General features: G+C 42.2%; 1 protein-coding gene across 2 annotated transcripts in view; it reads left to right on the top strand.

Annotated features, from left to right (window-relative positions):
* CFAP61 (cilia and flagella associated protein 61) overlaps positions 1-26,958 on the top strand; it is a 296,810-nt gene that overhangs the window by 262,491 nt on the left and 7,361 nt on the right. For both annotated transcript variants that reach the window (XM_025399395.1, XM_025399396.1), the window contains exon 26: positions 18,126-18,216. In XM_025399395.1, coding sequence (XP_025255180.1) covers positions 18,126-18,216 — 91 coding nt within the window. The remainder of the gene's footprint in view (positions 1-18,125; positions 18,217-26,958) is intronic.

A 26,958-nucleotide genomic window follows, 5' to 3' on the forward strand; every position in this document is an offset into this window, starting at 1 on the left:
GTATTAATAACGAATGGAATGCACAGAGCCAGTATCCAAAAGCCGAGGGCTGCATCTAAAGGCCCCTAGAAAGAAGCCATATAAAAATCTAAACTGCAGAGCTAAATTTCTAGAGATTTTTAAAAATAAAGCCTTGTTTTCTATTTATAAAAGTAGTACATGATCATTGCGGAGCCCAATACGGGGGATCTGGGCGGCGGGGTATGAAAGAGAGAATTGCAAAGAAACCAGTTACCCGGAAGCAATCACTCAGAGGTGATCATTGTTTATTTTTTGGTGTATGTCCTTTCAAATTTTTCTCTAAATATAAAATGTATACATAAACAATATTTCACATGCTGATTTGCAGCTTGCTATTTTAGCTTCTCAGCATATTCTGAACATGTTCCCGTTTCTTGAGATTCTATTTTAATGGCATTATTTTTTAACAACTGGATAGAGTTCTACCATACCAGCGTGCCTTACTTAATTAACTGGGTTGCTCTTAACTTTTTGTTTTCATAATTAACCCTGCAATAAACCTTCTTGATGATATGTCTTTTTGGCATATCCTTGATTATTTCCATTAAAGTTGTTTTAATATTCTCAATTCTTATGCATTCAATGTATTTTTGTTGAACATCAGTGTGTCGCGTACTTGAAACACAGCCATTGAGACGTGCTCTCTTCCTTCACAGAGCTTAAAATTAAGTAGGAAAGATAGAAAATTGTACATGGCTGTTAAAAAAAAGAAATTACCACCACCCAACTGAGCTTTTCTCCCTCCTCTCAGTCCCACTCCTCTGGCCAACACTGACTGCAGTCTTAGTTTGTGAATATGTGTTTCTCAAATGGGATTATACTGTACATGTTTTCTTCTAGTTTTTTCACTTAAGAATATGTATAAATATAAAGTTCTTTCCATGTCAGTACACATCGTTCTCACTCTTTTTAATGGCTTTTTTATCTTTCGTGGAATAGCTAAATCCCAATTTGCTTAATGATTTTTCTACTAAGGTTATTTTCAATTTTGTCCTGGCATTGTATGTAATGTTTCCACTGAACATATATCTCTGTGTGCGTGAATGGGATGTCTGGATCAGTGGGTATATACATTTAAATTTTGATCAAGATATTATTTTAAATTATCTTCAAAAAAAGTTATTCCCACTAGCAGGATAGAAGAGGGCTTGTTTCTCCCCATCCTCATGAACACTGGATGTATTTCATGTTTTATTGTCTATCTGCAGGACGAAGAAAGAGTAAAAAGTGTATCTTTCATTGTACTTTCAATTTGCATTTCTTTCAGTGTCCTTTGAATCTTTTCATAGGTTTATTAGTCATTTGTATTTATTCTTCTGTGAATTACGTGTTATTCTTTGCCCATTTTAATTAGTTTGCCTGTTTCTTTTTTATTTATCAGAATTTATTCTTTTTAAAGACTAGTAATCCTTATTATGTACATTGCAAATATTTTACAGCCTGTCTTTAAAACTAATAGACATTTTTAGGGCAGTTCTAGGTTTACAGAAGAAAATGATCAGAAAATAAAGAGTTCCTTTAAGGCCAGGAGTTTGAGACCAGCCTGGGCAACATAGCAAGACCTCCTGTCTGTAAGAAGAAAGTACAGAGCTCCCACGTACCCTCCTCCACCCCCAGCCACTTACACAGTTTCTACTATTATTTACATCTTTAGTGTGGTACATTTGATAGAACTGATGAAACAATATTGATACATTATTATTAACTAAAGTTCATAGTTTACATTAGGGTTCATTCTTGATGTTGGACATTCTGTTAATCCTGACAAATGTATACTGACATGTACCCACCATTACAATGTGAAACAGAATGGCTTCCCACTGGAAATCCTCTGTGCTATGCCTGCTCGTGCCTTCCTCCTGCCTCCCCTATAAGCTTCTTTTTAATTACTGTCTCCATAGTTTTACCATTTCCCAGAATATCATATGTTGGAATCATACAGTATGTAGTCCCGTTGGACTGGCTTTTTTCACTTAGTAATATGCTTTTAAGGTTCCTCCATGTCTTTTTGGCACTGAATAATATTCCATTGTCTGGATGTACCACAGTTTATTTATCTGTTCACCTACTAAAATATATATTGGTGGTTCTAAGTTTTGGCAATTATGAATAAAACTGCTATAACATGTACAAGTTTTTGTGTGGACATAAGTTTTCAACTCTTTTGGGACTATACCAAGGAACACAATTTTGGATGATGTGGTAAGAGTGTTTAGTTTTTGTAAGAACCCACCAAACTGTCTGCCAAAGTAGCTATACCATTTTGCATTTTCACCAGCAATGAATGAGAGTTCCCGTTGTTCCACATCCATGTCAGCATTTAGTGTTGTTAATGTTTTGGATTTTAGCCATACCCATCATTGTTTTTAATTTGAAATTCCCTAGTGACTTACCATATTGACCAATTTGGGATCAATAAATTTAAAATGTATATATATTTTTAACAGGTCTCACTATGTTGTCCATGCTGGTCTCAAACTCCTGGGCTCAAGCCATCCTCCTGTGTGGCTGGGATTACAGGATCATTCTGTCATGCCCAGCTCAAATGCTTGCTTGCTATCTCTATGTCTTCTTTGGTGACGTGTCCAGCTCCTTTGCTCATTTTTAAATTGGGATGTTTGTTTTCCTACTGTTGAGTTTTAAGAGCTCTTTGTGTATTTTGTTTACTGTTCTTTTATTGGATATGTGTTCTGCAAAGATTTTCTCCCAATTTGTGGCTTGTCTTTTTATTCACTTTTATCATTTGTTTTTGATTTTTTTTTATATAAAGGTTTGAATTTTTACATAATCAAAACTTCTCTAACAAAGAAGAATAACAAAATTATTCTTTTTGAATTCTGTCTCCTACTTAGGAAAATTTCTCCACCTGGAAATTATAAAATATGCTCCTACTTTCTATCACTTTCATAGCTTTGTTTTACACTGACATCTTTAATTCATCTGGAAAACTGTGTGTGTGCTTGTGTGCAGTGGAATACAAGAATTTAATTTTATTTTTTCCAAATGTAGAGATAATTTTCCCAACAACTCTTTCTAAATAATTCATGTTTTTTCCTACGTAATTGAAATACTACCATTATCGTACACTGAGCCAAAATCTTTTCTACAGATAGTTCAGTTTCTGAATTTACTACCCTGTTTCTTTGCTCCATTTTGTCTGTTTCTGTACTCTTCCATGCTGTTGTAGTGATGGAGACATTATAAGTTGACTCGATATCTTTTATGTGTAGACTTCTAGCTATTCTTATACTTTTCTGAATGTATTATCATGTCCAACTTTATAAAAATTATTTTTAGAATTTTAACTGAGTCTGAATTGAAGTTACAGGTTAATTTGGGGTACATTTATACAATGGAATATTACCATTCAGGTCTTTTTAAATTTTCTTCCGTGAACTCTGATAGGTTTTTTTTTCATAGAGCTTGCACATTTATATTCAGGTTTATTTTAGTATTTTTTATAGTTTTGTTGCTGCTGTAGATGGAATCTTGTTGTTTCATTACATTTTCTGATTTTTAAAAAATATTGGTAGTTGGGAAAGATGTTGGTTTTGTATGTTGCTCTTGTGTTGAAGTCTCTTTTTGTTTAAGCATATTTTATTAGATTATCTTGGAATTTCTTTGACAGATGATTATCAGTTGCAATAACAGCACCTTTTTTTTCTTCTCCAATACTTCTACTTTCTATTTATTTTTCTTATTTTATTGAATTGCCTATAATTACATGTACAATATTAAATAGTAGTGGAGATAGTGCCCACCCTTGTCCTCTTCTTGCCTTTTATGGGAAAGAGACAATGAACAAGTAATTTTTTAAAGAGAAACTAAATCAGGGACTTTGAAGGCCAGTGCATATTTCATGAATTAGGGTCAGGGAACATTAATGTACCTTCTTATTATCTTTCTTCCCTCAGAAAAATTAAACTGAAATGTCTCTAAAAAGTAGAAATGTAACTCACATTATGTAATGTTTCCAAAATGGCTGGCATGAACTCTCATTTTGATTTTAAGAGACTCTCTTTGGGCTAAGGTCACATGTTTATATCTTTGGACTGCCATTACCTTCAGCCTTGGGTAAGAGAAACATTATTTTAGTTATGTTTATGTTACGACATAATCAAGACCTTCCCCAAGAGAAAGTGGAGCCATCTGCCCAATCCTAGAGAAGGTAATTTCCTGGAAGAAAAGAAATGCACTCCAGCCTGGGCAACAGAGCAAGAGCCTGTCTCAAAAAAAAAAAAAAAAAAAAAGTAGAAGAAACAGGAGGCATTTGAAGTCCCTCAAAGTCCCTATCACAGGATTTCTTACAAATCTTTCTTCCCAGTAGATCATATCTATGAGTAACATGAATTGCCGGGTGGTCACTCATAATGATGTCAGCGCTTATCTGCCCCCAGTGAGCACCCACAGTCTTGGGCGTCAACACCCCTTGCTTTCAGGCACTGCCCTTCTCTCCAGTCAGAATCCATGCCGAAGCCCCAGCTGTGGTCATGCAGGCCGGTTTCAGTGCTGCTTCGCTTTGATAAGTAACTAAGTATAGGATGTTTGAGGAATAAAGAAGCCCAGCATGTCTGAGAGAAGGTTCAGACCTTCTCTCTGAACCTTCAGAGGGAGAGAAGGTTCGAAGAGCTGGATCATGTAGATCCTGTAAGTGGAGGTTTGGACTTGGGATCCTTGTTTCGAAGCATGAAGGGCAGCAATATGCCAATTCATGTTTTAAACATTCCCCATAGCTGCTGTATGGGGAATGGAGCTGTAAGGGAACCACAGCCATATCCCAGGTGAGAGATGGTAGTTTGGATGGTCAGATTTCAGATGTATTTTAGAGGCAGTGTGTGCAAGACTTGCTTCTAAGCTCTGGTGGTATTTTCAGCTGCTTACTTGACTCTCAAACTTAACAAGGCCAAACTCCTAGAAGAAGACAGAGAGGAAAAGCTCCTTGACATTGGCCTTGGCCTTGACTTTTGTGATATGAAACCAAAAGCACAGGCAACAAAAGCAGAAATAAGCAAGTGGGTCTGCATCGAACAAAAAGCTTCTGCACAACAAAGGAAACAATTTCAAAAAAAAAAAAAAGGCAACCTATGAAATGAGAGGAAGTATTTGCAAACCATATTTCTAATGGGGGTTAATATCCAAAATATATAATGAACTCATATAACTCAATAGAAAAAATAAATAACCCAATTAAAAATGGGCCAAAGACCCAAATAGACAGTTTTTCAAAGAAGACATATAGATGGCTGGGAAGTACATGAAAAGGTGTCAGACATGACTACTTAACGGGGAAATGCAAATCAAAATCGGAATGAGATGTCACCTCATACCCAATAGGATGGCTGTTCTCTGAAATATAGGCGCTAACAAGCGTTGTCAGGGTGTGGAGGTTGGGCACCAGCCCAAATCCTGTCTCAAGATCCTCTCAACTCCTTCTTATCAAGACATCCCTTGGGACCTTGCTCTTCCTACTGCAGTCAGCTGAATAAACCTGACTTTGTTTACATGCCAGGTTCCTGGTGATTTTTGGCTGGTAGGAATCAACCTTTTGATCCGTCTCCTGTGTTCCTTGTCACTTCTTCTGCTGACACTTTACTCAAGTGTCTCCCACTGCTCCCCTGATCCCACCCCCCTCAGGAAATACTGAGATTTCCCTGGGATTGCCATCAACTCTTATCATCTCTTCCTTGAACCAAACCTGTCTCATGGGGCCCTTGTCCAGCTCCGTCTGTGCTAGGGTCAGTCTGGCCAACTGGACATTCCCACTTTGGACTTCTACAGGCAGGCACTTCTGTCTCTACTTCACTTTTAAAAAGAATGGACTCATTCCTTGCCATTTGCCCCTGTTCACTTCTCTGTCCTGTGCTCCTGCTTTCCTGCGCCTCTGAGCCAGGACCTGGGAATATCCGCAGACCTTTTCCCCTCACTTGCTTCCCCCTCACCTCCTAAATGTGTCTCCAGTCATCTGCTGCCATTGCAGCTGCATTTAGCAGGGCCCCTTTGCTTCTGGCCATACCCTGTCCAGTGTAGCCTCAACACGGCTTCCAGCACACCTGTTCTGAAACATAAATAGGATGTCCACAGCACTCACTTGTGTAAAGCCTTCCCATGGCTTTCCATCACTTGGGAGATAAAGTCCAAGCCCCATACACAAGCATTTAGAGTCTGGCCCCGCCCACTGCCCCCCACCTTGCGTCTGACTGGACGCTAGAGCAGTCAAACTACCTGTCGTTCCCAGCAGGCCCTGCCTGCTTTGTGCCTCCACGCTTTCCCGGGCCTGAAATACCCCTGGCAAACACCGACTCCTTCTCCAGTGCTTCAATAGATCCTCCCCGTGCCTCCGTGCACAGCGCCTGTGAGTGATGGCAGAGCTCCTGCCTGCTGTAGTGCGGCCATCCCACAGTATTCTACAGTAGTGTGGTTCTCTTTACATGTCTGTCGTCTCTTGCTGTCAGAGCACCTCTGGATGCTGGGCGCACTGCACGTTCATCGTTGCATTTGAAATGATGCTCACAGGAGGCATTCAACAAACTCACTTTCTTCACCTTTCTATCTAGACCAGTGATGTCCAGTGGAAATGTAACAGGAGCCACATACAAAATTTTACCCTTTTTAGTGGTCACATTAAAAACATAAAAAGAAACAGAGAAAATTAATGTAATCATCTGTTTAACCCAGTATATCCAAAACTTTTGTCATTTCAATACTTAATACAAAAACAGTAACAAGCTATTTTCCATTTTTGTTGCATTCTCTTCAAAATTCAGTGTGTATTTTATACAGGAGGGACATCTCAATTCAGGCTAGCCACTTTTGTTGTTTGTTTTGTGACAGGGTCTCACTCTGTCACCCAGACCGGAGTGCATGGCGCCATCTCAGCTCACTGCAACCTCTGCCTCCCAGGCTCCAGTGATCCGCCCACCTCAGTCTCCTGGGTAGCTGGGATTACAGGCGTGTGACACCCCACTCAGCTAATTTTTGTATTTTTTTGTAGAGACAGGGTTTCACCATGTTGCCCAGGCTGGTCTCGAACTCCTGACCTTAATGATCCGCCTGCCTCGGTCACCCAGAGTGCTGGTATTAACAGGTGTGAGCCACCGCACGTGGCCCAGACTAGCCACATTTTACGTGCTCAGAAGCCACTGGCGGCTTATGGCTCCTGGACCAGACCATGGGGGCTTCAGCAGGTGCAGCTGTGGGCCTCTGTTTTCCTACCTGTAGAACAAGAAGGTCACCAAAATCTGTCATCTCTTATCCCTCCCAGCTCCAAAAAAAAAAAAAATGGGGCTCTGATACCTTGTGAGGAATTCAAGAGAACGCCCTGTCTCAGAGCGAGGTGTCCTTCACCAGCTGGTGAGCTGGATCCCGGCAGTTTTGTTAACTGTGATCACTTAGTTAGAATGCAGGCTGCAGGGTTTTCCCCTGGAAAGGTACTACTTTGAGACGATTTATACACGTATTCTTACCTTCATAACTAATTAGTGATACTTTGAGACTATATAAATACCTTATGTCTCATAACTTTCTCCACTAATTTTAGACTCCATGGACAATTCTTGGCTGAAATAACTATTACTGCACTGTTTACCAAATGGTGATTTTTCTACTTCCATATTTCTTATATCTTTATTACTTAGCATCCTACTGTAAGGAAGAATTGTCCCTTCTCCTCCATTTATTTACTCATTCATTCATTTTTATCGGTGTGGACTTATGGATTCCTGTACTATTCTGTGGGTTGTAATCCATTACCCTCATTACTGTGTTTTGGTGAGATACGAACTAGGAATATGTTAGTTAAATTTTCATGCTTGATTTTTGGAAACCACAACCCTGAAATCCTAAGAGTGACCAAAAAAAAAAAAAAAAAAAAGCAAAGAAACAGTTTGTAGTTTCTTATTCTCTATGTAAAAGCTTTAGGAAAAAAAGGGAACACATTAATTAGAAAAGCCTATTTTCTGAAAGAGAATTATTTTTAACATGTATTCATTAATTATTTTTAAAAATATTTTAAACACATTTCAAACATGGTGTGTCTGTTCTGTCCTGGTCAATGATATTTCTACTAAGCACTTCTTCAGAATTTAAAGAGCCATGACTTTAACCAAAGGAATAATAAGGGAGTGAAATATCTTGCTCTGTGGGGTTTTCTAGTTCTTGCAGCCTCAGCCTCACAAAAGGTCATTCCTCCTGGCTCCTTTGTCCCCCTGACTCATGGGGGTTTATATGTGCACATACACACTTTTTTTTTCTTTTCCTACAGAAAATAGATAGGAAATGGGCATGACTGTGAGTGAGGCTGAGTGGCCGCCGCCTGGCCTAATGCTGGCCTGGGCTCTCTGCAGCCTAATTAAAGGAAAATGGTTGTGCTCTCTATGAAGAGAGAAGCAGAATGAGAGCAGACAGGCACAGGAAGGGAAGCTGAAGCACTAAGAGCTTCCCCTTTTCTGCAGAATTAAATGCTAACCTTGCCTCATACTATTAGTGCTGAACTTATATAACAAATCAATGTAAATAGCTGGCCAACTTCCAGGGCACTAGATTTATTGTGCAAATTCAATTAGTGCAGCCCCTAAGAAACCAGCAATGTGCAAATAAATACTGTAGATGGAATAAAAGGGAAGAGGTGGAGCACTAAGTCTCAGTCCTGTACCCTGACAGCAGACATTGCTGTAAGGCACTGCCAAACCCAGCTTCCCACCATGGCAAAGTGTGTGAACGACCCACGGCTATGCTTTCAGGGTAAACTTAAATAGAAACAAAATTCTTAAGCGTATAAACATGATGCTATTTCTACAAGAAAACTGGTTTGCTCTGGCAAGTAAGACCAAAAGTCAGACAGGTCAGAAGAAAATTCAGTCTGCTTGGGCTTTAGAATGCCTGGGCCTTAATTCCGGGGCCACTTCTCCCATCTGCCATCTGAATGTGTTCAGTGAACAACTGGTTTAACTGTTTTGATTTACTTGGCTCACCCAACATAGTAAGCAGGCAAAACAGCCAAGAAATAACTCCATTTGGACAGTTTGTATTTAATTTTCATCAATTCAGACACAAAAAAAGTAAGGCCTCAGTTTAACAATTTCCATGCAATTTTTATTTGTTTCCACAGAATTCTTTTTTAAATTAAAAAAGGTCTCACTCTGCTGCCCAGGCTTAAGTTCTGTGGCATGAACATATCTCACTACAGCCTCAAACTCCTGGGCTCAAGTGATCCTCCTGCCTCTGCCTCCCAAATAGCTGGGACTACAGGCATGTACCACCACGCCCAGCTAATTTTTATTTTTTAATTTTTGTAGAGACAAGGGTCTCACTATGTTGCCCAGACTGGTCTCAAGCTCCTGTCCTCAATCCTCCCACCTCAGATTCCCACAGCACTGGGATTACAGGCATGAGCCACTGTACCTGGCCTATTTCCGCATAATTCTTCAGTGAAAGACAAAACTTCATGAAGGCTAGTTACGATGTCCTCTTACCTTTACTGCCGTATAAAATGGCAGGCAAATTAGTTTATGCAGTACTTTTGAATGGAGGAAAAGCATTCCCTGAGGAGAAAACCTGTAGTTATGCCAAAGAAAGACTTTCTTTGAATTAAGCAGCAAACAAAAAAGTATTTTCACATTTTAGTTTCTGATTCACACCAGAAAGGATTTGAGGCAGCCTACACAAATATATGCAATAGGATAATTAAGAACAATAACAGTAATAATCATTGATATGGAGCCTCTCCCCTGTGCCAGGCATAATGCCAAATCTTTTACCTGGAGTGTCTCCTTGAATTCTGATAGTAACTCTTGCAATGAAGGGCCATCATTATCCCCATTTTACAGCTAAGAAGACTGAGGCTGAGAGAGACTAAAGCTAACTAGCTCTAGATTACACAAGCTGACAAGCAGCAGAGCTGGAGTAAAAAGAAAAAGGACAGTAAATGGGAAACTGAGGCCAGGTCAGCAACACGAATCTGAGTTGAGATGGAGAGACCACCAACGCAAGCATCAGTCTTTGTTTAGTCAACTTGCATCCTGAGAATGGATCACCAACTCAGCCCACGCGTGTGGCTTCCCACTCCTTAGAGATCAGAGCAAGGAGAGAAATGTTAGCACTGGCTAGATTCGTAATTCATGAATTAACATATTCCATCTTCTAAGCTGTTCCTGGGCTGAGTATCTGGGATTCAGAAAAACAAATGGACAGCAGACAGATCCTTCAGGCAATTCTTCAACTTTCTGAAAACTAAGACTCTGGGTGCAAGGGTGGCAGGGAATTTCTGGTCCTGTCCAGAGCAAATGTGACCTGATGAAGGCACAGAAGGTCAGATTCCATGTTCTTATAGACACCAAAGGACCTAAAGGAAAACTTGTGCTTGCAAGAGAGCACAGCCTCCTTCCCTCAGCAGGGGAGGTCGTGGGGCCTGTGGGCTAGTCAGGATTTCCCTCTGAGACAGCTCTGGGTGTTCAGCTCACAGACAACACACATCATGCCGGTCCCAGTGGCCTCCAGCAGAGGCAAACCATGCATTTGGAGCAGAGAAAGCCTTGCAAAGCAGTGCCTCCCAGCACCAGTGCTGCCAGGCAAGGGAGCCCAGGGTGTGGGAGGCACCCAGTGTTAAGCAATGTTAGCTTCTTCTTTTTTTTTTTTTTTAATTAAACAAACAAAGTCTTGCTCTGTCGCCCAGGCTAGAGAGCAGTGGCACAATCTCAGTTCACTGCAACCTCTGCCTCCCGGATTCAAGCAATTCTCCTGCCTCAGCCTCCCAAGTAGCTGGGACTTCAGGCATGCACCACCACGCCCTGCTAATTTTTATATTTTTTGTAGAGACGGGGTTTCGCCATGTTGGCCAGGCTGGTCTTGAACTCCTGACCTCCAGTGATCTGCCTGCCTTACAGGCATAAGCTGCTGCATGTGGCTGCAATGTTAGCTTCTGAATTCCCAGGTAAACCAGGATCTTTGGCAAAACACTGCTCTGTAGCATTAAGAAAGAGGATTTTTACAAGCCATTCAGAAAATAGCTGATTTCTGCTGAAGATTAGAATTTCGGTCTTAGAGCCAATGAATTGTAAGTCATTTTTCTGTAGAGCAGGAAACATCTGAGGCCAGCTCTACGTTGTGACAAGGAAACCACATTTCGAGGCTGCTGCATTTTCTGTTGTGTAGATCAGAGCATGTGACAATTACAACTGGCCATCAAATAACTAGTTGGTTTTGCTTTCAAAATCATTAATCTTACCTTTCTAGATCTGCCTCAAAGCAATCAAAAAATTGACTGGATACAGATTCTTGCAAACTCAGGCTGAACCCAAGGAACTCTTCAGTCAGATTTCCATTTCGGTCTTCAGGATTTTTTGTTGCAGGGCATCAGGGTTGTGTCTGCTCGTGTCATGGGGTCTCACTTCCAAGCAAACCCAGGAATAACTAGAAATACTTGTTCCTATTCTTATTTTTGAAAATTGTACTGAAATGCCTGCATTTACGTTCTTTCATGAGTAGAATAAAATGGTCATAACCCTACCTGACAGTGTGAATGCAAATTGTGCCTGTTCTCTGCAGTTAAGCCAGGTCGGGCCAGACGGGAACATGTAGGACTCTGAGGACACCGGGACTTTCCCACTGGCTTGGAGGTAGAAGTCGCCTGTGGAAAATATTCTGTGGATTTCTTTTCCCCAGAGTGTTCAGTTTTGGAGTAGTTGGAGTCTAGAGTGATAAACATGTTCTAGTTCTGGAAACTTCAACCAAAAACATCTCCCAATTTTCATAAATTTAAGAAAAGATTTTTGTTAAAAATAGATGCTGTAGAGTCTTTGGGGTATCACAGCTGATAAAACATCCATTCTCTCCCCTTCAGGAACAGAATTCTGATTTATAGGGAAGTACATCATATCTAAAATAAATGACTGGTTCTCAGCCTCCCATGCAACCAAGAAAGTCATATGACCAACCATTGGCCAATAAGATATAAATGGAAGTGCTTTGTGAAACTTCCAGGAACTCTCCTTAGAAGAAAGGAGATGAGTCCTTTTTTTCCCATACTTCATCCCAGAACCATGTGATGGCTGGAGCTCAGCAGCCATTTTGAATCATGAGGCCAAGGCCCCTGTGAATGTACTGTGCTCTGATGTCCATGGAACCACCCTGGCAGCCCTAAACTCCCCATCTAGACCTTCTTTACATGAAAAAATACACTTCTGCCTTTTGAAAGTCACAGTTACTTTGAAACTTTCTGTAATTTCAATCATATCTAATCCTAGCTAATGTAGGGGATGCTTGGGAAACTGGGGTGATTAAGAGAGTTGCTAGAGAGACTCAGGAAAAAGCATAAGGAAATGGGATTTGGTTGCACAGTTGTTCAGAGCATGGGTCACACAGAACTATGGGTAGGACCTAGTTCAGCCACTTATTAACTCTGTGACCTTGGGCAACTCATTTAAGCTCTCGGAATCTATGTCTTCATCTGTAAAATGGGCCAACATGTCCCACTTTCTAGGATTAGAATTAGGATGAAATGAGATAATGCACAGAAATTGTGTGTAACAGAGCCTGTGGGTTTGCATCCCCAGATGAATCTAAGTGTGTCTCCAGCATGAAGCTGTAATAGAACAGGATGCCTCCCAGGGTGTAGTAAGCACCCACCAGGTGCTTACTACCAGCAGGATAGCTCAGGCAGCACAGCCACATCTTACTAATGATGGATTCGTTCCGGCAGGAATTAGAATAAAACATAACAAGCACGTCAAACCTGTGATTTCATAGATATCATTACTTAGGACAAGACAAAAGTAATTATTTCAGGTTTTTTTTAAAGACAAATCAATGTAAAGAAAATTTTGGGCCAGGCCTGGTGGCTCATGCCTGTAATCCTAGCTACTTGGGAGAATTACTTGAGGCTAGGAGTTTGAGACCAACCTGGGCAACATGGCAAAGCCCGTTTCTAAAAGAAACCAAATAGAAAATTAGCCAGGTGTGATGGTGTGCACCTATAGTCCCAGCTGTTTGAGAGGCTGAGGCGGGAGGATCACTTAAGCCCAGGAGTTTGAGGCTGCAGTGAGCTATGATTGTGCCACTGTATTCCAACCTGGGTGACAAAGCAAAACGGTGTCTCTAAACAAAAATTTTTAAAGAAAATTTGGAAGTATTCAGTAATGTAGTGACACAGAAAACGATTGATTCCCAAGTGATTGAAGTTTGGCAAACACTAGCCCAAGAGGTAGCCTAGGGATGAAGCTGCTGAGAGGACAAAGAAGAGGACAAAGAGGACAAAGAGCTCAAGAAGGCCACAGTGCCAGGCCTCGCCAAGCCCACTCCAGCCCCCACCTCCCCAGCGTGCACCCCTCTGCAGCCCTGCCATGCCAGGCCATCATAAGCAGCTCTGACATTCCCCACCCCCACCCACCATGTGTGCATTTCTGGGGGCAGGGGCTTTTTCTCACCGTGGTACCCTCAGTGCCCGTCACATGTTTGACACAGGCGTGAGGGCCATATTCTATTCATGGCAAAGAATTGAACCCTAGGTCTTCTCCTTCCCTGCCATTTTGCAACCGTTAATGGCAGAAGCTCTGAACACACCTGGGACAGAGAAAAGACAGAGAAGAGTCTACATGGAAGCACAGGGAAGGAAGGGATGTTCATTGAAGGGTGGAGTGATGCAGCAGAGGAAGAGGACCAGAGGAAAGCAGCCACTGGAAATAAGGAAACAGGGTTTAGGAAGGCCTCACTAGACCTGTTAGGATGGATGGATGGATGGATGGATGGATGGATGGATGGATGGATGGATGGATGGATGGATAGATGGGTGGGCAGATAAATGGATGGATCGATAGATGGGTGGGTGGATAAATGGATGGATGGATGGATGGATAGATGGATAGATGGGTGGACAGATAAATGGATGGATAGATAGATGGGTGGGTGGATAAATGGATGGATGGATGGATGGATGGATAGATGGGTGGGTGGATGGATGGATGGATGGATGGATGGATGGATGGATAGAAGAAAAAAGAAAGCTAGGACATATTTCTAGTGTTCTTAGCAGACATCCCACCATGGAAGAGGTCATGGGGCAAAGGGGCTTTAGGAAACATGTTTACAATCCTGCCTCCCTCTCACCCAGACCTCTTGCCAGGCTTGGCACACCCAGATGCCTGCTGTGACCCGTGGAGAGGAGCAATTTTGGCCAGGCTGGTGGGAAAGCAAGGACGAACCATGGAGGGCATCGTCGGCAACTGAGCTGATGGCTGCCACACAAAAACGAGGACACAGCGTTGCCTAATCTGACTTATCAAAGAGAGGCCTGAAACCCAAATTCCAAATGTTATTCAGGCCAAAGTAGATGCATCCGTATATCATACCTGGCCTTGGGTATCTGTTTGCTACCATGATATTTATCACTGCCTACCTTCTGTGTATCGAATGGAGACATGACACAGGCTGCTTCATAGAGAGGCAAGCCCCACTAGCTATACTCTATCCTCTCGTATCACAAGATTGAGACTCATGGCTGAGCTTGATGTTCAGGCAGGCATCTTAGAAGGAGAACAGTCTGCCCTCCACCGTGCCGGAAAGGACATGTACAAGCGAGAGCATCATTCTCTAAGGAAACCCGCAGGTCTCCCTGGTGGCAGCTGCCTGCCCGGAAAAAAGCGACTCCTGACTTTCCAGCAGCCCTCTCTGCAGGCGTGAGTGGCAGCTTGGGGAGCCTGTGAACAGCTCTAAAAGCAGAAACTTTTTTTTTTTTTCATGCCAAGAGAAAATTAGAATGCTTTTTATTAAAAAAAAAAAAATCTTGGAAAAAGTGGTGTGTTTCTTCCCTGCCACCTGCCTCCTCTTTGCCACCTGGTGCGTAGTTCAGCACGCCCTGCCACGCCATGCCAGTGCTGGAAAAGGCACACCTGCAGTCACAGCACTCCTTTCCTGCTGGCCAGGAAGGCCTTGGCCTTGGAGTTGAGATCCCGGCCTTTAAAGGACACCTTTACCACTTCTCTTTCCCCGTAGATGTGCTGGACTTTTTCCTACAACTTATCCCAGTGTGTCGTGTTGATCGGCTTTCCTCGGCCTTCAGCGTGTCCCACGGCCAAGCCGGCCTTCACATCCCCACTCTGTTTATGAGTCTGTCAATGGAACTGCCTGGATGAGCGGGCGAGGATGACCTCTGGAGACATTTAGTCAATTGCTTAACGATCGGACTATATCGACCAGAAATGGTTAATTCAGTTCCGCAAGTCAAAATCTCCCAGGGCTTCTTGGAAAAGGGTATTATTTGCAGAAGTGATGGGGAATTTAAGTCCTCCCAAATAAACCAGGCTGGCCATTGGCAGCATGAACAGAGACAGTAAGGTCTTCTATTTCAGTCTTCAAAAGGTGTAACTTTTTTCTCACAGCTGTGCAAAAATGATTTTTGTGGCATTGACACCCAAATGCACACAGCTCCTTAAAAAGCACGTTGGGGCCATGTGCATACCTGGCCCTCTCTCCCGAAGATTTCTAGACGGCAGGCTGTGTGGGGTACTTCATCGCTCCTAGTAGTCTTCCCCTTTTGAATATAAATTGGGAAAAAAAAGTTAATAGTTTTTGTTTTTAAAATTCACAATATTCATGGAAATACAAATTTCCCAAAAGCTCATCACGAATGCTGATGGCACCATAGTACCTGGCGGAAACCTGGCCCTAAGCTTCGCCAGGATCCAAGATGCTTCTCTCCTTCCTATGGATACAGAAGGAGCCTAAAGCGTAGAAATCGTTCAACCTGGGGGAGGCCTAAAACTTTTATTTTTATTTTTTTGGAGACGGGGTCTCACTCTGTCACCTAGGCTGGAGTGCAGTAGGCTGGAGAGCACAGCTCACTGCAGCCTCAAACTCCTGGGCTCAAGTGATCCTCCAATCTCAGCCTCCCTAGTAGCTGGGACCACAGGCATGTGTCACCACATCTGGCTAATTTTTTAAATTTTTTTATTTTTTGTAGAGATAGGGGTCTCACTATGCTGTCCAGGCTGGTCTTGAACTCCTGGCCTCAAGTGATCCTCCCACCTTGGCCTCCCAAAGTGCTGGGATTGCAGGCATGACACATCATACCTGGTTCCTAAAACTTTTCTTAAAGCAGAATTTCCTCCTAACATTCTTGTATCAAAAGGAAACCACCTTCATTTGACTCAACATTATGATCAATTGTAAAATAGGTTTGGTTAAATTCAGAGCTTTTCCGATTTGAATGATGAAAGCTGCCATGCTACTGCTGTAGGATGATTTTAGGAAGCCCACAGGATCCCAGACACCCTCACCCCTCCTGGCCACCCTTACCTGGGAGCCTGTAGCTGGTGCTAAAGTTGTCCTTGGATATGGGAAAGCAGCTGGGCCTGAGCCCTGCCCTCACCATGCAGGTCTCTGCCAGGAGCTTGGGCCCCGAGGCCCATCCCTGGGCCAGCCACCATGGGCACCCGGAGCGCACAGCCTCAAGTCACAAATCCATTCCCTTTAGAGTTGCTGGCAAGTGTGATGTGTGGTGGTGTGTGGTTGGGAGAACACCACTCTATTTCTGAAATAAAACCTGGACACTAGGATTTTTTAAAACGTTTTACAAAAATTGTTACATAGCCCCCATTTTCTCTAAAACAATTCAAGTTCCTCCAAAATTAATTTGCCAGGGGTTCAGAGGGAGGGAAGGAGAGAGGGTGAGTAGGCAGAGCATAGACGGCTTTTTAGGGCAGTGACACTATTCTGTGTGACAAGGCTGTGGGAACCCGGGTGTTTAGATGGAGGGCCAGAGCTCGTGACAGGCCACAGTGGGCTCCCAAGGGAAGTGGGACTTCACAGAACTCCCTCTCTGAAGCAGACGATGACGGGTCCCCAGCGGGCAGCACAGAGGGCAGAGTAGTAAAGGCGCTGGGCAGGAAGCATGGCCCGGGGGCACCTGGGTTGTTGGAACAGGTGGCACTGGAAGTGAGGAAAGCAGTGGCGGTTCCGCCACCAGACAGAGGCGGCCGTAGACCCCCAAAACCAAGGGGGTGGGAGCTCTGATGGTGCCACAGAAACAAACATGAGGGATTTCAGCTGCTGAGGAAAGACGGTGTGTTAACAGCTGGATGAACATATCACCTGAACAGCTACGCGGGTGAGTCATCAGGAACTGATGCCGTCTTCTGGTCTAGCAAGTGGGTGCAGGGCAAGGCCTTATACCGCCGAGTGCCAGGTTGTCCCTAACACAGACTCTCGGCGTTGTGTCTGTCCTCTAGTGCCCCCGTGGCCTCTGGGACACTTTACCTCCATCCCTAAGAACTTTTTATCTTGGAAAACAGAAGGTGTCCATCCACATGGGGACACCAGGTTTTTCCTTCCCCTGTGCACACACACAACATCTATAAACAGTAATAAGGACAGCTAGCTCACATCCAGAGGAGAGCAAAGCCCAGCTGAGCGACATGGCTTTGACCTTGAAGCAGTTAAGTTCCCTGTTCCAAGACACTTAAAGTAAGAGTTAAAATACCAATAAGAGTTCTTGGTTATTCCAAAACTGCATCGAATTTTCCAATTAAATAAAGGATAATCTTATTATTCTCCATACAAGAAAGCATTTCAACTTTCAGTGAAAAGTTAGCAAATCTGAACACCAAAAAATACAGCTCTCCTACAAGAGATTCAATTCAGCATCGATGCGACCGTGCGAACAGCATGTTGAAGCAGCAACGCAGCCTGTTTCTCTGGCCATTATTAATCCAGAAACCTTAATGATGAACAACATTTGTGTTATTGTCTACCCAAATTTAATTTATTTATGCAGCAGTTAATCTTGCAATCTGTTTTTCTCAAACGAGGGCAGATAATGGAGACACCGTTCTTTACAAGTCTTCAGGCTTTTAAATTCTGATAAAATCAGGATTCTTCACTGGGTCTTGCCCCAGCTCTGAATTAAACCACTTTAAATGTAATTATGGGACCTGGCCTTACAGCAGGAACATCCATTTAAAAAATTGATTGGTCAGGCTGTTCCACAAGACATTTTATGAGCAAACGATTGCAATGAGGCCAGAACTGTAATTTATAAAGGCAAAAAAGCAGGTAAATACTTTATTAGTGATAATGAGAGGGTTGCCAGCTCACTGAGTCTCTTCTTTCCTTACCAGCTACTTCACTGAGCCATGGTGCCTGGCCCTGTTCCACGATCGTTTTATTGATCTCAGGAAAGAGTTACGCCAAATCTTAGCCTCCAAGGAGGTAAGAGTGATTAATGGATATGTGGATTATTCCTTGCAAATTATAAGCAGCTGATAGCTGTTGATCATTTAGACTTTTCCCTACATTCCCATTTTATGGTTTTATTTTTTAAAACAACTGTATCTCATATAAGCAAACTGCGGAGCATGTAAATGCAGACTGTGATATTTCAGGGAAAGTGATTTTATTTAAATCTTTTTATGGGGGCAAATTTCTTTTTCCTTTTTACAAGGAACTGTATTTTTCTGATCAGCTCAGAGTGCTGGCAGAAAACTGAATCTGAGTTGCATCTACTTGCCCTCAAGAACGAAGGTTGCATTCCTTTAGTTTCTGCCTGTGTTTGCCATCCATTTGCGGAACATGTGTGTGTGTGTTGTTTTAAAGATGTACAGGGAAGCCATCCAGTGTGCCTCAAAAGCACCCTCCTTTTATAACCAGAACTTCCTTCTCAAAATACTGCAGAATTAACTGGACATCAGGCTGCATAGCCCAAGGGCTCTGTGCTCAGCATGAAATTTGACTCTGCAGTATAAATAATGAGGTATTTGTGAAACTTTAAGTTAAAATATTTCTTTCAATACGAGAGTCTCTAGCAGAACTGTGGAACGTTAACAGCTGTGCTCAGTGCGTGGTTGAATCTCCAGCCTGGCTCTACCCCGCTTCGCTCAGCCAAGGGCTGGGGCCTGGGTTAGCTTCCACCTCCTTTTACCATCTATATGGGCAGCTCCCACGTCTCCATTGTCACTTCTACCTGGGAGCGCCCACACGCCTTATTGCACGGCAGCGCTAGAGAGCACACACCTCATTCCCAGTGTGCTCCCCACTTAATCCCAGCTCTTGCTGTGATTTAAGGAGGGTAGAGGAGCCACTGTTATCATCTTGACTTTCCCAGTGAAGAAACTGACGTTTAGAGGGGTGGGGTTTTTTGGGGTTTTTTTGTTTGTTTGTTTTGTTTTGTTTTTGAGACAGAGTCTCCCTCTGTTGTGCAGGCTGGAGTGCAATGGCACAATCTCAGCTCACTGCAACCTCTGCCTCTCAGGTTCAAGCGATTCTCCTGCGTCAGCCTCCCAAGTAGCTGGGATTACAGGCACCCACCACCATGCCCAGCTAATTTTTATATTTTTGGAGAGACAGGGTTTCACCATATTGGCCAGGCTGGTCTTGAACTCCTGACCTCAGGTGATCCACCTGCCTCGGCCTCCCCAAATGCTGGGATTACAGGCATGAGCCACTGCGCCCGACCAGCTTAGAGATTTTAAATCAGCTCCATGGTGACACAGCAAGCTTCACATTCCAGGGTGTCTCACCCCAAAGGTGGGAACATGGTTACTGAACCATACGGGGCCGAAGTGGGTATCCTGGGACCTTCTCCTCAGTGCCCCCACTTTCAGTTTCACTCCCAGGGTCCGGCTGGGAAATGTAAATCATTTCCTAATCTGAAGCAGGCTTAGATTGGGAAACACAGGTTTAAAGTTCAAACCAAACAGCAGTGACTTGGGATCCAGCAGGTAAATGCAACTGAGGGAAGTGGAGGGCTGGGTGGCTGAATGCCCAGGTCAGAGGCTGCTGAAGGCGTGCATGTGCTGATGGAATCCATTAAAGGCGCTGCAGGCCAAACAGGGCCCTGCACTTCATCCAGGGCTGCAGGAGGCCAACCTAAGTGGAAACCTGAACCCGAGTTGTAAACCTGGGGCTCACTGAATGTTCAGCTCCTGAGACACCTTCCTTCCTCGCAGAATGTCATCTGTAGCTTCCAACTGCCCCTACAGTAAACGGCCCTTCGTTTCCAAGTGATCCCATCAAAACTCTGTGCCTCCGTCTTTCTTAACCCCAGAGCTGAGCTCTTCAGTTAACATTGTGCACAAAGCCGGTGGGTTTTAGTCTTAAAGCTTAAAAGGGAAGCCACGGAAACTGTCAAGCCCAAAGCATCCACCACTTTTCATACAACTCACTGAGATACCCTCAAACTTTGCCCTGTGTACAGATATTTGCTGTGGACCCGTTTGCTATGAATGAACTCAGTGTGGACAGCAGGCCCAGGCAGCAGATCAGAAGTGGCCACAGACATTTGCCCAAGACACACACTAAAGGCCCTCCAGCCATTCTTGTGGGTCTTGTAGATTTCCAGAAAATGAAACCTCTGGAAGAAAAAAACCTCCATTGGAGGACTGTTTTATTTTCAGCATTTCGTTTGTCAAGTGGGAAAGGCCACAGGAAGTGGTGATGGGTAGAGTGGTGTCTGCCTCGCTCAGCTGGACTACGCAATGTGGCCTCGGCCAGACCCCCCCATTCCTGCAGAAATGGGGCCAGCCGTTCCCACCTCAGAGAGCTGTGGAGGAGTAGCAGAGGGGAAATGTGCGATGGCACAGAAGAGTGGCCCAGGGAGTGCCAGCCACTGTGAGCAGCCGCAGAGGTGACAGTGGAGACGGGCTGCTGGGGAAATGACTGCCACATGAGCAGATACGCGGGAATTTCACCAAAGAGTTTGGTACTAGGAAAATAAAATAAAGTGAATAGCCTGCACTAAAGAATAATAGTAATTTTTCTCAGATATTGAAATGAGGTACAAATGGCCAACAGGTATATGAAAAATGCTTAACATCACTAATCGTCAGAGAAATAAAACTCAAAACTGCAGCGAGATATCATCTCACCCCAGTTACAATGGCTTTTATCCAAAAGACAGGCAATAACAAATGCTGGTGAGGATGTGGAGAAAAGGGAGCCCTCGCACACTGTTGGTGGGAGTGAAAATTAGTACGGCCACTATGGAGAACAGTTTGGAGGTTCCTCAAAAAGCTAAAAATAGAGCTGCCATACGACCCAGCAATCCCACTGCTGGGTGTATATCCAAAAGAAAGGAAATCAGTATATAGAAGGGATACCTACACACTCATGTTTATCGCAGCACTACTCACAATAGCCAAGATAGGGGATTAACCTAAGCATCCAACAAATGAATGGATTAAAAAAAATGTGGTCTATATACACAATGGAATATTACCCAGCCATAAAAATAAGGAAATCCTGTCATTTGCAACAACATGGATGGAACTGGAGGACATTATGTTAAGTAAAATATCCCAGACACAGAAAGACAAATATTGTATGTTCTCACACATGTGTGGAAGCTTAAAAAAAAATTGAACTCTTGGAGATAGTAGAATGATGGGCACCAGAGGCTGTGAAGGGTGGCAAGGAGGGGGTGGATAAAGTGGGGATGGTTAATGAGTACAAAAATACAGTTAGATAGGATGAATAAGATCTAGTATTTGGTAACACAATAGGGTGACTATAGTTAACACTAATTTATTTTATATTCTAAGATAACTAAAAGAGTGGAACTGGAATGTTTCTAACACAAAGAAATGGTAAATGCTTGAGGTGACGGATACTCCATTTACCCTGATTTGATCATTACACATTGTATGCCTGTATCAAAATATCACATGTACTCCATAAATATATGCAATTATTATGTACTCATAATAATTAAAATTAAAAATTTTTTAAATATTCAAATGATGTAACCCATTTTATTTCACTTTCTACCTTGTCTTCTGGGAAGTACAGAAGTTCAATCCCATTAACTATGATATCCTAGAGCTTGGTATATCAATTTTCTTCTCCTTCCACATGGAAAGAAAGAAAAGACTATTACCAATCTATTATCTATGAATGTTGTTAGAAGTCATCTGTTATGAAGATTAGAATCATTATAACGTGGGGCGGGTGCAGTGGCTCATGCTTGTAATCCCAGAGTGTAAAGCACTCTGGGAGGATGAGGCAGGTGGGTCACCTGAGATCAGCAGTTCGAGACTAGCCTGGCCTACATGGTGAAATCCAATCTCTACTAAAAATACAAAAAATTGGTCAGGCATGGTGGCAGGTGCCTATAATCCCAACTACTCGGGAGACTGAGGTAGGAGCCTCTCTTGAACTCAGGAGGCGGAGGTTGCAGTGTGCTGAGATGGCGCCACTTCAGTCCAGCCTGGGAGACGAGTGAAACTCCATGGCTCACGCCTGTAATCCTAGCACTTTGGGAGGCCGAGGCAGGTGGATCGCCTGAGGTCAGGAGTTCGAGACCAGTCTGGCCAACATGGTGAAACCCCGTCTCTACTAAAAATACAAAAATTAGCTGGGCATGGTGGCAGGTGGCTGTAGTCCCAGCAACTCGGGAGGCTGAGGCAGGAGAATTGCTTGAACCTGAGAGGTGGAGTTTGCAGTGAGCCCAGATTGTGCCATTGCACTCCAGCCTGGGTGACAAGAGCAAAACTCCGTCTCAAAAAAAAAAAAAAAAAAAAAAGAATATAACATTTATTTTTAAAAAGCAAACTCATTCCAAGATATCGTGAATGCTCTTGTGGAGGTAAAGAGAGGAACGCTGGCACTGCATTATTTAGCTGCAGGCAAAGCCACAGCATCACTGACCAAGGTGAAATTTTATTCAGTCAAAATGATCCTTCAAAATCCTTTAGGAAAGATATAACAATTATAACATATACTCACTTAACAAAAGAACCCCAAAATATATGAATAAAAGCAGAATTGAAAGAAGAAATAGTTCTAAAATAATAATGCAGACTTCTGTATCTTACTTTCAATAATGACTAGAACAACCAGATAGAAAATCAATAAGGAAATAGTTGACTTCAATAGCACTATAAGCCAAGTGGACCCAACAGTCGTGGATGAAATTCTCTGTTCAACAGTAGAATGCACATTCTTCTCAAGTGCACACAAAACATTCTCCAGGATAGGCCATATGTTAGGCACGAAACAAGTGCCAATACATTTTAACAGATTAAAATCATACAAAGTATATTCTTCAACCACAATGGAATGAAGCTGGAAATCAGTAACAGAAGGAAGATTGGAAAAATTCACAAATTTGTGGAAGTTAAATAACACATTCTTAAGCAACCAGTGCATCATAAAAGAAATAAAAAAGGGATATTAGAAATGCTTATAGATGAATGAAAACTAAGATACAACATACCAACATTTATGAGATCCAAAGAAAACAGAATTTAAAGCTATAAGTGCCTACATAAAAAGAACTCAAATCAGGAACCTGATTTTATAACTTGAGGAACTAGGAAAATAAAACCAAACTAAGCCTAATGCCAGCAGAAGAAAAGAAATAATAAGGATTAGAACAGAGATAAATGAAATAGAGAATAAGAAAATAGAGAAAATCAATAAAACCAAAAGTTAGTTCTTTGAAAAGATCAATCAAATTGATAAACCTTTAGCTATACTGACTAAGAAAAAAGACTCAGATTACTAAAGTCAGAAATAGAAGTGGGGACGTTACTATCAACCTTACAGAAATAAAAAAGGATTATGAGAAAATGCCATGAATAATTATTTGCCAACCAATTACATAACCTAGATGAAATGGACAAATTATTAGAAATGAACAAACTAGGCTGGGCACAGTGGCTCACGCCTGTAATCTCAGCACTTTGGGAGGCCAAGGTGGGCCGATCATGAGGTCAGGAGTTCGAGACCAACCTGACCAACATGGTGAAACCCTGTCTCTCCTAACAATACAAAAATTAGCCTGGCATGGTGGCACATGCCTGTAACCCCAGCTACTCAGGAGGCTGAGGCAGGAGAATCACTTGAACCTGGGAGGTGGAGGTTTCAGTGAGCTGAAATCATGCCATTGCACTCCAGCCTGAGCGACAAAGCAAGACTCCGTCTCAAAAAAAAAAAGAAAAAGAAAAAGAAATGAACAAACTAAAAACTGACACAAGAAGAAATAGAAAATCTCAACAGAGCTATAACAAGTAAAGACCTTGAATCGATAATCAAAAATCTCACACAAAGAAAAGCCCAAGACCAGATGGCTTCGCTGGTGAATTCTATCAAACATTTAAAGAATTAACAACAATTCTCTTGAACTCTTCCAAAAAACAGAAGAGGTTGGAACTATTCAATGAGATCAGCATTACCCTAATACCAAAACTAGACAAAGACACTGCAAGAAAAGAAAACTTACAGACCAACACCGCTTTTAAATTTAGAAGCAAAAATAGCCAGCAGATTATTAGCAAACCAAATCCAGCAGCATATTAAAGGACTAAACACCCAGCTAGTGAGATTTACCCCAGGAACGTAAGGGTAGTTCAACATATAAAAATGAATCAATTGTTTCTTTCCTGACTTTTTAATGATCGCCATTCTAACTGGTGTGAGATGGTATCTCATTGTGGTTTTGATTTGCATTTCTCTGATGGCCAGTGATGATGAGCATTTTTTCATGTGTCTGTTGGCTGTATGAATGTCTTCTTTTGAGAAATGTCTGTTCGTATCCTTTGCCCACTTTTTGATGTCCAAATGTCCATCAGTGACAGACTGGATTAAGAAAATGTGGCACATATACACCATGGAATACTATGCAGCCATAAAAAAGGATGAGTTTGTGTCCTTTGTAGGGACATGGATGCAGCTGGAAACCATCATTCTCAGCAAACTATCACAAGAACAGAAAACCAAACACCGCATGTTCTCACTCATAGGTGGGAACTGAACAATGAGATCACTTGGACTCGGGAAGGGGAACATCACACACCGGGGCCTATCATGGGGAGGGGGGAGGGATTGCATTGGGAGTTATACCTGATGTAAATGACGAGTTGATGGGTGCTGACGAGTTGATGGGTGCAGCACAGCAACATGGCGCAAGTATACATATGTAACAAACCTGCACGTTATGCACATGTACCCTAGAACTTAAAGTATAATAATAATAATAATAATAAATAAAAATTTTAAAAAAAAATGAATCAATGTAATACACCACTTTAATAGAACAAAGGGGAGACTGGGCGCAGTGGGTCACGCCTATAATCCCAGCACTTTGGAAGGTCGAGGTGAGCAGATCATTTGAGATCAGGAGTTTGAGACCAGCCTGACCAACATGATGAAACCCTGTCTCTAGTAAAAATACAAAAAAATTAGCCAAGCATGGTGGCACACACCTGTAATCTCAGCCACTCACAAGGCTGAGGCAGGAGAATCTCTTGAACCCAGCAGGTAAAGGTTGCAGTGAGCCAAGATTGTGCCACTGCACTCTAGCCTGGGCAATAGAGTGAGACTCTGTATCAAAAAAAAAAAAAAAAATAGAACAAAGGGGAAAAAACCACTATCATCTCAATTGGTGCAGAAAAAGCGTTTGACAAAAAAAACTGTCAATAGAAGGGAATGTCTCCAATCTGATAAAGGATGTTTATGAAAAACCCACAGATAACATCACATTCAGTAATGAATTACTGAAACCTGAATTCTTATCCCTGAGATCTGGAATAAGACAAGGATGCCTGCTTTCACCACTTATATTCAGCACGGTTTTGGAAGTTCTAGCCAGAGCAATCAGGCAAGAAAAAGGTATAAAAGACATCCACATTGGAAAGGAAAAAGTAAAACTATCTCCATTCTCAGGTGATGTGATCCTAAAGAATCCAAAAAAATAACTATTAGAGCTAAGAAATGAAATCAGCAAAGTTGCAGAATATGAAATCAACACACAATAATCCATTGTCTACATTAGCAGTTGTATTAATCTGTTTGCATTGCTTTAGAAGAACACCTGAGACTGGGTAATTTATAAAGAAAAGAGATTTGGCTCACGGTTCTGCAGGCTGTACATGAAGTATATGTACTGGCATCTGCTTCTGGTGAGGGCCTCAGGAAATTTCCAATCATGATGGAAGGTGAAGGGGGAGACAGTGTGTCACATGGCAAGAGAGGGAGCAAAAGAGAGAGGGAAGTGGTGCCAGGTTATTTTAAACAACCAGATCTAGCGTGAACTCGGAGTGAGAACTCACTCATTACCACGAGGACAGTAGCAAGCCATTCATGAGGGATCCTCCCCAAGACCCAAACACCTCTTCCAGATCCCACTTCCAGCATTGGGGATCCCATTTCAGCATGAGAGTTGAAGGGGACAAAACATCCAAACCATATTAGCAGTTAATAATTTGAAAATGAAATTAAGAAAACAATTATAATAGCATTAAAAAGAATAAAATACTTGGGAATAAATTTAACCAAAATAGGGCAAGGCTTATACACTGAAAACTACAAAACATTTTTGAAAGAAGTGAATGACTACCTAAATAAATGGGACAACATCTGTGTTCATGCATTTGAAGACTTTATATTGTTAGGATGGCAATACCACCCAAAACAATCTACAATTCAGTACAATCCTATCAAAATTCCAAGGGCATTTTTAAAAAGAAATGCAAGTCCTAAGTTCCTATGGAAATGGAAGGGACTCCAAATAGCCAAAACTATCTTGGAGGAAAAAAGGAACAAAGTTGAAGAACTCACATTTTCTTACTGCAAAGCCACAGTAACCAAGACAGTGTGGTACTTGCATGAGAATAGATCTACAGATCAATGGAATAAAATTCAGAGTCCAGAAGTAAACCTATGTACATGAAAATATGTTCAGCATCAATAATTATTAGGGAAATGCAAATCAGAACCATAATGAGATAGCACTTTACATCCACTAGGATGGCTATAATACAAAACAAGAGGAGAAATAGTAAGGATGTAGGGAAAATGGGAACTGAATTGCTGGTGGGAATGTAAAATTACACCTGCTATAGAAAATGTTTTGATGGTTCCTCAAAAAGTTACACACAGAATTACCATATGACTCAGCAGTTGCACTTCTAAATATATATCCAAAAGAACTGAGGCCGGAAGTGGTGGCTAACACCT

The sequence above is a fragment of the Theropithecus gelada genome, chromosome 10 (assembly GCF_003255815.1).
Source record: "Theropithecus gelada isolate Dixy chromosome 10, Tgel_1.0, whole genome shotgun sequence".
Classification (NCBI taxonomy): domain Eukaryota; kingdom Metazoa; phylum Chordata; class Mammalia; order Primates; family Cercopithecidae; genus Theropithecus; species Theropithecus gelada.